Source organism: Otolemur garnettii, unplaced genomic scaffold (assembly GCF_000181295.1).
Source record: "Otolemur garnettii isolate 467f Iridium unplaced genomic scaffold, OtoGar3 scaffold00047, whole genome shotgun sequence".
In the NCBI taxonomy this organism is placed as follows: Eukaryota; Metazoa; Chordata; class Mammalia; order Primates; family Galagidae; genus Otolemur; species Otolemur garnettii.
This window is the reverse complement of record NW_003852442.1, coordinates 9,589,937-9,600,039: the sequence shown is the minus strand read 5'-3', so window position 1 is coordinate 9,600,039 and position 10,103 is coordinate 9,589,937. Positions and strand designations below refer to the sequence as shown.

Below are 10,103 nucleotides of genomic sequence, written 5' to 3'. Positions count from 1 at the left end.
GGCTGAGGCAGTAGACTCACTTGAACCCAGGAGTTGGAGGTTGCTGTGAGCTGTGATGCCATAGCACTCTACCCTGGGGACAGCTTGAAGCTCTGTCTCCAAAAAAAAAAAGAGAAGCTGGATATGGAGGCTCCTATAATCCCAGCACTACTGCACTTTGGGAGGCCAAGCCAGGAAGATTACTTGAGGCCAGAAGTTTAAGACCAGCCTGAGCAGCATAGGAGACCCATCTCTACAAAAAATAGAAAAATTAGCTGGGCATGGTGACACACACCTGTAGTCCCAGCTGCTAGTGAAGCTGAGGAAGGAGAATTGCTTGAACCCAGGAGTTTGAAGTTGTAGTGACCTATGACAATTCCACTATACTGCCTGGCAAAGGATTGAGACCCTGTCTCAAAAAAAAAAGGCATTTAGGGCAGTGCCTATGGCTCAATGAATAGGGCACCAGCCCCATATACCGGGGGTGGCGGGTTCAAACCTGGCCTCAGCCAAAACTGAAAAAAAAAAAAAAGCACTCAGTTTGGAAAGGAAAAAATTAGAAATCTAGTATAAACTATCTATATAATTTTTAATTTTCTTGTAGCCATTTTTTAAGTAAAAAGGAATAGATGAAAATAATTTAATAATTTAACCTTTTATATCCAAAATACCATTTCAACATGTAATTATTATAAAATGATATTAATGAGATATTTTATCTTCTTTAATTTTACACTGAGTCTTTGAAATTTGTGTTTATAAGTATTCAATAGCCGTTTGTAGTTTGTGGCTACTGCATCGAATAACACAGAGCCTGGGTTCTTGTACAAATCTTTCCTAGGCCAGTGTGGCCCTGGAGGTAGCATAACTCTTCCTGATCTGTTGGCTCAGATTCTGCAAAAATAGCTTTGCCACAGAACACTATAGCCACATAGCCACCTACTCCATGTTAAAGGGATTTTTTAGTAAAAGGCAAAAGTTGTTTATGATCTAAAGACAAACCAGAATATAAAAAAGCTTTTTTAAACATGCTTGTTTAGGGTGGCACTTGTGGCTTAGAGAATAGGGCACTGGCCCAATATACCAAGGGTGGCAGGTTCAAACTCGACCCCAGCCAAACTGCAACAAAAAATAGCCAGATGCTGTAGCGGGCACCTGTGGTCCTAGCGCCTCGGGACACTTGTGAGGCAAGTGAATTGCCTAAGCCCAAGAGCTGGAAGTTGCTGTGAGCTGTGACGCCACGGCACTCTACCAAGGGCAACAAAGTGAGGCTCTTTCTCTAAAAAAAAAGAAGAAATAAACATGCTTGTTTGTTCTAAAAGAAAAATACCTTCCACATATTTCACTTACTTCATTACTTGCCTTACAATGTCATATTCCCAAAATGTCAGATACATTTTGATACTATTATAAATTTAACAAAATAAGCCGGCTCGGCACCTATAGCTCAACTGGCTAAGGCGCCAGCCACGTACACCTAAGGTGGCGGGTTCGAATCCCCAGCCCGGACCCGCCAAACAACAATGACGGCTGCAACCAAAAAAAAAAAAAAATAGCCGGGCGTTGTGGCCGGCGCCTGTGGTCCCAGCTACTTGGGAGGCGGAGGCAGGAGACTCGCTTGAGCCCAGGAGTTGGAGGTTGCTGTGAGCTGTAATGCCACGGCACTCTGCCCAGGGGACAGCTTGAGGCTCTGTCTCAAAAAAAAAAAAAAAAAAAAGAAAGAAAGCCAAATAAAATTACATATTATCTCCATTTCTGCTTCCATTAAAATGAATGATTTGACTACACTAATGAAATTGTGTGATAATTATTGGGTCTTGATCATCATCAGTAACAGTTTTGTGAGCAGTGGTGGGAGCATTTGTGAGTTTCCAGTGAAATGTGAAAAGGACACATGGTTAGCCAGATTCAGCACCTGCATCTCCCTGCCTTCTGAAGAAGTGTATATGAAAGAGTGGGACATTGTTTCTAAGTGCCAAGTCCTTTTGCAGAACCGCCTCTATCAGGCCATTCAAAGAGCTGATGATATCTTGGATCTGAAGTTCTGCATGGATGGAGTTCAGACTGCTTTGAGGAATGAAGACTATGAGCAGGCTGCAGCCCACATTCACCGCTACTTGTGCTTGGACAAGTCAGTCATTGAGCTCAGCCGACAGGGCAAAGAAGGTGAGCTTCCCAAACGGCTGATTTCTAGTTTAGTTAAGGTCATCTATAATTTTTTTTTTTTTTTTTGAGACAGAGCCTCAAGCTATTGCCCTGGGTAAAGTGCTGTGGCATCACAGTTCACAGCAACCTCCAACTCTTGGGTTTAAGCAGTTCTCTTGCCTCAGCCATTTAAGTAGCTGGATTACAGGCATCTACCACAATGCCCGGCTGTTTTTTTGGTTGTAGTGGTCGTTGTTTGGTGGGCCCATGCTGGATTCGAACCTGCCAACTCTGGTGTATGTGGCTGGTGCCTTAGCCACTTGAGCTACAGGAGCTGAACCAGGAAGTTGGTAATCTCAACCAGGAAAAAGGTTATCAGGGCCAGGCACAGTGGCTCACGCCTGTAATCCTAGCCCTCTGGGAGGTTGAGGCAAGTGGACTGCCTGAGCTTATGAGTTCAAGACCAGCTGAGCCAGAGCAAGACCTCTTCTCTAAAACTAGCTGGGTGTTGGGGGCGGGAGGAGCCTATAGTCCCAGCTACTTGGGAGGCTGAGGCAAGAGAATCGCTTAAGTCCAAGAATTTGAGTTTGCTGTGAGCTATGATGCCAGGGCACTTTATGAAGGGTGACAAAGTGAAACTCCGTCTCAAAAAAAAAGATATCAGTTATTAGGAAGTTGTCTTGTCTGGTGGTAGGCCCTATACAGGTCCTATACTATACTAAGACAGACTATTATAGTAGTCTTCTTACCCATATCAGGAGCTTCACTTTTCGTGGTTTTAATTACTCTGGGTCAACCAAGGTCCAAAAATAATAAATGGAAAATTCCAGAAATAAACATTTTATAAGTTTTAAATGGTGCACTGTTGTAAGTAGTATGATGAAATCTCATGCCATCCCACTCCATACCTTCTTCATAATCATCATAAAAAGGGTGAATGAAGGCCAGGCGCTGTGGCTCACACCTGTAATCCTACCACTCTGGGACACCAAGGTGGGTGGATTGCTTGAGCTCACAGGTTCAAGACCAGCCTGAGCCAGAGTGAGATCCCATCTCTAAAAATAGATGGGCATTGTGGCAGGCATCTATAGTCCCAGCTACTCGGGAGGCTGAGGCAAGAGAATTGCTTAAGCCCAAGAGTTTGAGATTGCTGTGAGCTGTGACACCATGACATTCTACCAAGGGTGACAAAGTAAGACTATCTCCAAAAAAAAAAAAAAGAAGGGTAAATGCAGCACAATAAAATTTTAAGATCAAGAGACCACATTCACGTGACTTTTATTATAGCATATTGTTTTAATTACTCTATTTTATTAGTAGTAATTACTGCGCCTAATTTATAAACTATAGGGTTTAGTACTATCTGACGTCTCACTCATCCACTTGGAACATATCCTCTGAGGATAAGGGGGGCATTACTGTATTTCTCTTTTATGGAAAAGGAAATTGAATCCAGATCTACTGATTCTCCAGCCAGAACCAAAGTACTCTTTGTACTTGACCATATTGACTACTTATAAAATGAAATACTCAGCCTAGTATTTTAGATCTTCTGTAATCTTGGCTCACCCTGTCTTCCTAGCCTTATTTCATGCTACTCATTCATGCATCCATTCATTGTGCAAATATCTGTGGGCCAGGGCATATGCTATATAATACTCTGCAGATATTCTCTCATCTTTCTGCTGCTGCTATTTTGCTTATTTCATTCCCTTGCCTGAAATGTATGTCTCTCCTATGTAGGTAAAAAAATCCTGCCCATCTTTGAGAGATGGAATGTCACCTTTTCTAGGAAGCCTAATCTGATCACTTCTACCAGAAATGTGACTTTTGGGCTCTTTTCTTATGACATTTATCACACACTGAATTTTATTATAGTTATTTTTGCACAAACCTTATCTCTTGTATTTGATCACAAGTTGATTTATCTTTTAATCAACCACATTGCTAGCACAGTATCTTGCACATAGTGCTTAATACATATTTGTGGTATACAAATTAAGTGGCATACACCTGACACAATACCATTTTCTACATTAATTATCATCGTTTTCCCTCTGAGCAGGGAGCATGATTGATGCCAACCTGAAATTGCTGCAGGAAGCTGAGCAGCGTCTCAAAGCCATTGTAGCAGAGAAGTTTGCCATCGCCACCAAAGAAGGGGATCTGCCCCAAGTGGAGCGCTTCTTCAAGATCTTCCCACTGCTGGGTCTGCATGAGGAGGGCTTAAGCAAGTTCTCAGAATACCTTTGCAAACAGGTATGGATCCTGATTACTTGTCAGGATAATTATATGATCCTCTGCCTGCAGACGGGGGCACTGGATGAATCCAGTTTTCTGTAGATACTTTCTCTCTTCTGGATATGACTCCTCTTTTGCTCTTGCTATAGTTTGGCAGAACAGGATATGTGCATTCATAAACATATCTATTGTCAGCCTACTGTGTACCAGGCACAGCTAAGACATCAGCTGATGTACATCTATATCTAACAGACCAGGTGAAAGTATAGGAAAATTAAAATGCAAGCTCTCTGACAATGCAAGTCCTCTCTCTAGGACCTGGCTTCTTTTAAGAGTGATTAGAATTCTTGGTCAGTGAATTTAAGACTATGTAATCAGGCTTGAGTCTCAAAATAAGGCATACTGAGATGAAGGAGGTAAGGTTACTTAAGTCCTGAAAAAGAAAGATTTTTTTTGTTTGTTTGTTTTTTTAGCAGGTCCTAGCCGGGTTTGAACCCACCACCCCAAGTGCATGGGGCCAGCACTCTTAACCATTGAGCTATGGTGCCCAGCCCAAAAAGAAAGATTTTGGTTAACACCTAGGCTTTCCCACCTCCACCCCTTAGATACAGAGAAGTAAATCCAGCAGGCATGTGTACATAGAGTTGTGGGGGTATTTTTTAATCTGAATGTCAGTGCATCCCGACCCTTTCCCCTTCCAAAATGTTTTCCTTAATTCTTGGTTCTTGGAAGCCCAGAAAGCTTTTTTTTTTTTTTTTTTTTTTTTTTGGAAACAATCTCAAGTTGTGGCCCTGGGTAGAGTGCCATGGCGTCACAGCAACCTCAAACTCTTGGGCTTAAGCAATTTTCTTGCCTCAGCCTTCCCAAGTAGCTGGGACTATCGGTGCCCACCACAACACCCCACTATTTTTTGTTGCAGTTGTCATTGTTGTTTAGCAGGCCCAGGCCAGGTTGGAACCCACCAGCCTCAGTGTATATGGCTGGTGCCATAACCACTATACTACAGGTGCCGAGCCTTCCCTCCAAAATTTTATATACACTATACCCCCTCAGTTCTATTCTATAGAACACTATTTTAGAACACTATATAGAACACTGTTCTACCACTTAGAAAAATGAGGCTGAGTGCAGTGGCTCATGCCTATAATCCTAGCACTCGAGGAGGCCAAGGCATGTGCATTGCCTGAGCTCAGGAGTTCAAGACCAGCCTGAGCAAGAGGGAGACCCCACCTCTACTAAAATAGAAAAACTAGCTTGCTGTAGTGGCGGGTGCCTGTAGTCCCCAACCTACTCAGGAGGCTGAGGCAAGAGGATCTCTTGAGCCTAAGGGTTTGAGTTTGCTATGAGCTATGATGCCAACGCAATCTACCCAGGGCAACAGTGTGAGACTCTGTCTCAAAAAGAAAAGCATTTTTGTACCTCTGAATGGAAGAGGAGCTACCACCTTCTCCAGTTTCTTTTTCCTGCCTGCAGCTCAGACAGCCCAGAGCTCCCCACGGGAGGTTCCTCTGTGCTGCCTGGGCTTCTAAGAATCAAGGAAAGCTTGGAATCCAGGAAGCCAATGGGAGGCCTTTTGGGTTTTTTTGTTTTTTTTTTTGAGACAGAGCCTCAAGCTATTCCCCTGGGTAGAGTGCTGTGGCATCACAGCTCACAGCAACCTCCAACTCCTGGGCTCAAGCGAGTCTCCTGCCTCTGCCTCCCAAGTAGCTGGGACCACAGGCACCCGCCACAATGCCTAGCTATTTTTTTTTTTTTTTTGGTTGCAGCCATCATTGTTGTTTGGCGGGCCCAGGCTGGATTCAAACCCGCCACCTTAGGTGTATGTGGCTGGTGCCTTAGCTACTTGAGCCACAGGCGCTGAGCCTAGTTTTCATTTTTTTTAAGAGATGGTGTCTCTTTATGTTACCTTGGCTACTCTTAAACTCCTGGCTTCAAGCAATCCTCTTTCTTGGCCTCCCAGCATACTGGGATTATATGGGTAAGTATGAGCCACTGTGCTCAGCCTGAGAGGCCTTTTTAGAAAACTGAGACATACCTGGTGCGAGACTAGCCTTTGGTATGAGAATATTTATATATTTTCTACTTTTTTCAGGTGGCCAGTAAAGCTGAAGAGAATCTGCTTTTAGTATTAGGGACAGATATGAATGATCGAAGAGCTGCGGTCATCTTTGCAGATACACTCACTCTTCTGTTTGAGGGTAAGCCTCTTTCTCCACTCTAGGGAGACTGGAGACATTTCTGTGTGACATATGTACCCTATCCCTTCTCTCATCTCTAGCCTGATGCCGTTAATGTCATCCTGTAGTTCACTACGTATTGACTTACTGGAAAATTAACTTTCAGATTCAGTACCTGATTAGCAAGATTAGTTACAGTCTCTGGTATTTTGATCTTTCTTAACCTTCAAGACCCAGACTCTATAAGAATAAATATAACTCTAAACTGGGTGCAGTGGCTCACACCTACAATCCTAACACCCTTGGGAGGCCCAGGCCAGAGGATTCCTGGAGCTCAGGAGTTTAAGACCAGGCTGACCTAGAGTGAGATGCCATCTCTACAAAAAATTGAAAAAAGTTTAGCCATCATTGTGGCTGGTCCCTATAGTCCCAGCTACTTGGGAGGCTAAGGAAGGAGGATCTCTTGAGCCCTGGAGTTTCAGGTTACTATCAGCTAGGCTGATGTCTTGGCACTCTTGTCTGGGGCAACAGAGGCTCTATCTCCAAATAATAAATAAGTAAATAAACAAACAAATTTAGACTTAAAATAAATTATAGGAATGAGAGTGATTATTTCCAGAAATGCTGCTGTAGAAAATAATATCTATATAACTTACCAAATGCTTGCTGATAGACCAAGCACTGTGCATATTTAACGATTTTTTTCTTTTTTTTTACGATTTTTTTTTCTTTCTGAAAGCGTCTCACTCTGTTGCCCAGACTAGAGTGACATAGCATCAGCCTAGCTCATAGCAACCTCAAACTCCTGGGCTTAAGTGATCCCCCTTCTCAGCCTCCTGAGTAGCTGAGACTACAGGTACCCACCACAATACCTGGATAATTTTTCTATTTTTAGTGGAGATAGAATCTTGCTCTTGCTCAGCCTGGTATCAAACTCCTGAGCTCAAACAATCCTCCTCTGCCTCCCAGAGTGCTAGGATTACAGGCATAAGCCACAGCACCCAGCCTTAAACAAACAAATTTTCTTAGAAACCCTTAGCACTGCCTAGAACTACAGTAGATGCTCTATAGTTAACCACCTCCGTACCTTGACCACCTCCTTCAATTCACCTAATTTTTATACACCAAACATGTGCTAAATGTACATATCTGTACAGTAGGCATAGTTCCTTATGTTGGCCACCTCCATAGGTTGACCAGTTTGTTATTTTCCTTTAGATGGTCAACTTACAAAAGTTTACTTTATGTTAATCTAGGAAGTGAAGCACCTGAAAAGAATTGAGTTAGACCCTGGGTTGGTCCTGGGAGCCAAATTCATTCTTTTGTGGAAAGAATATTTGAAATTCAGCCCTCTCACTTCCTTCTAGGGATTGCCCGAATCGTGGAAACCCACCAGCCAATAGTGGAGACCTATTATGGGCCAGGGAAACTTTATACCCTGATCAAATATCTACAGGTGGAATGTGACAGACAAGTGGAGAAGGTGGTAGACAAGTTCATCAAGCAAAGGGACTACCACCAGCAGGTGAGCCAGGAGAGCTACAGGCAGTTTGGAAGCAGCTTTAGACAGGGTCATTGAGTAAAATAAATTAGAGAGGGGAAAATAAAAAAAGGCGCTGATAGGAGAAAAATTAAATGCCAAAGGCAGGCTGGCTTGTATCTTGCCCATCACCAGCTTACTGTGAACATGAACTGTTATTGAGATGATGATGGCCTCAGTACAAGGCTAAGAAGGAAATAAAAAAGCTTCCATACGGGAGCATGATGGACAGAAATGGTAGACCAAATCTTTCGTAGAATATGCAACAGTGCCCTCTGGTGATACAATGAGAAATTTATTTCCTAAGGTCCTACTGAATGTCAAGAAATTTGTCTTGGGGTGGTGCCTGTGGCTCAGTGGGTAGGGCGCCAGCCCCATATACCAAGAGTGGTGGGTTCAAGCCCGGCCCCGGCCAAATTGCAACAAAAAAATAGCTGGGCATTGTGGTGAGCGCCTGTAGTCCCATCTACTTGGGAGGCTGAGGCAAGAGAATCACCTAAGCCCAGGAGTTGGAGGTTGCTGTGAGCTGTGTGATGCCATGGCACTCTAAGGTAGATAACGTGAGACTCTGTCTCTTAAAAAAAAAAAAGGAAAAATGAAATTTGTCTTAGGCCAGGTCCTGGGGCTCACGTCTATAATCCCAGCACTCTGGGAGGCCAAGACAGGCAGATTGCCTAAGCTCACAAGTTCAGGATCAGCCAGAGTTAGAGCAAGACCCCATCTCTAAAAACAGCCAGGCATTGTAGTGAGCACCTATAGTCCCAGCTAGTCAGGAGGCTGAGGCAAGAGGATCACTTGAGCCCAAGAGTTTGAGGTTGCTGTGAGCTATGACACCACAGCCCTTCCAGGGAACTCTATAATGTGAGACTCTATCTCAAAAAAAAGAAAAAAAAGAAAGAAAGAAAGAAATTTGAGTTAGAAGTTGCTGTGAGCTATGATGCCAAGCACTCCACGGAAAGTAACATAGTGAGACTCTGTCTTAAAAAAAAAAAAAAACCACCATTAGCTTTACTTTTAAGTGCAGTAATAGAGGTATTAGCATCTAAACCAAAAGCAAATCATTGGCCCATCATCCTGAAAGCGCACCTCTAGCCTGAAAGAATGTTTGCTTGGTAAGCAAAATAAACCTAAATGTTCTTATACTCAAAATTTTGAAGTGACCAGTGAGAGGCAGATCAATTGGGGGTGGGGGAGGGAGTATTCTGATTTCTGTGGTATATTCCAGTTCCGACATGTCCAGAACAGCTTGATGAGAAATTCTACGACAGAAAAAATCGAACCAAGGTAATATATCCTTTAACCCACAAGAATTTTTCTTTTTTAGTTTCTTTATTTGGGAGGTTTTTTTGCAGTTTTTGGCTAGGGCTGCGTTTGAACCCGCCACCTCTGGCATATGGGGCCAGCGCCTTACTCCTTTGAGCCACAGGCATTGCCCAACCCATAAGAATTTTAATCGGTAATCATGAATATTGCAGACTACTTTGCTACAACGTGGTCTGTTTTTAAAATATTATTCCTACTTATTTTTCAGTGGAATATATAATATAAACAAAAGTATACATAATGTGGTTCATAAAGAGTGATAGATCATTATCAGAACAATCATGCATCACTTAACAATAGGAACACATTATGAGAAATACGTTGTTAGGACATATCACCATTGTACAAACATCATAGAGTATACTTACACAGGCCTAGATAGTGTAGCCTACTAAATACCTAGGCTGTATGATATAGCCTATTGAGCCTGGGCTACAAACCTATACAGCATGTTACTAAACTGAATACTGTAGGCAACTATAACAATAAGTATTTGTTTATCTAAACATAAAAAAAAAAACAGTAAAAATGTGATAATCTTATGAGACCACCTTTGTGCATGTGGTCTATCATTGACCAAAATGTTATTATACAGCACATAATTGTACTTTTTTTTTTTTTTTTTTTTTTTGAGACAGAGCCTCAAGCTGTCCCCCTGGGTAGAGTGCCGTGGCATTACAGCTCACAGCAACCTCCAA

At 42.7% G+C, this 10,103-nt stretch overlaps 1 protein-coding gene across 1 annotated transcript in view; it reads left to right on the top strand.

Moving 5' to 3' along the window:
• Positions 1 to 10,103, top strand: part of COG4 (component of oligomeric golgi complex 4) — a 37,911-nt gene that overhangs the window by 7,591 nt on the left and 20,217 nt on the right. Inside the window, exons 4-8 of the mRNA XM_012806146.2 lie at positions 1,971 to 2,145; positions 4,190 to 4,383; positions 6,458 to 6,563; positions 7,910 to 8,067; positions 9,308 to 9,366. Coding sequence (XP_012661600.1) covers positions 1,971 to 2,145; positions 4,190 to 4,383; positions 6,458 to 6,563; positions 7,910 to 8,067; positions 9,308 to 9,366 — 692 coding nt within the window. The remainder of the gene's footprint in view (positions 1 to 1,970; positions 2,146 to 4,189; positions 4,384 to 6,457; positions 6,564 to 7,909; positions 8,068 to 9,307; positions 9,367 to 10,103) is intronic.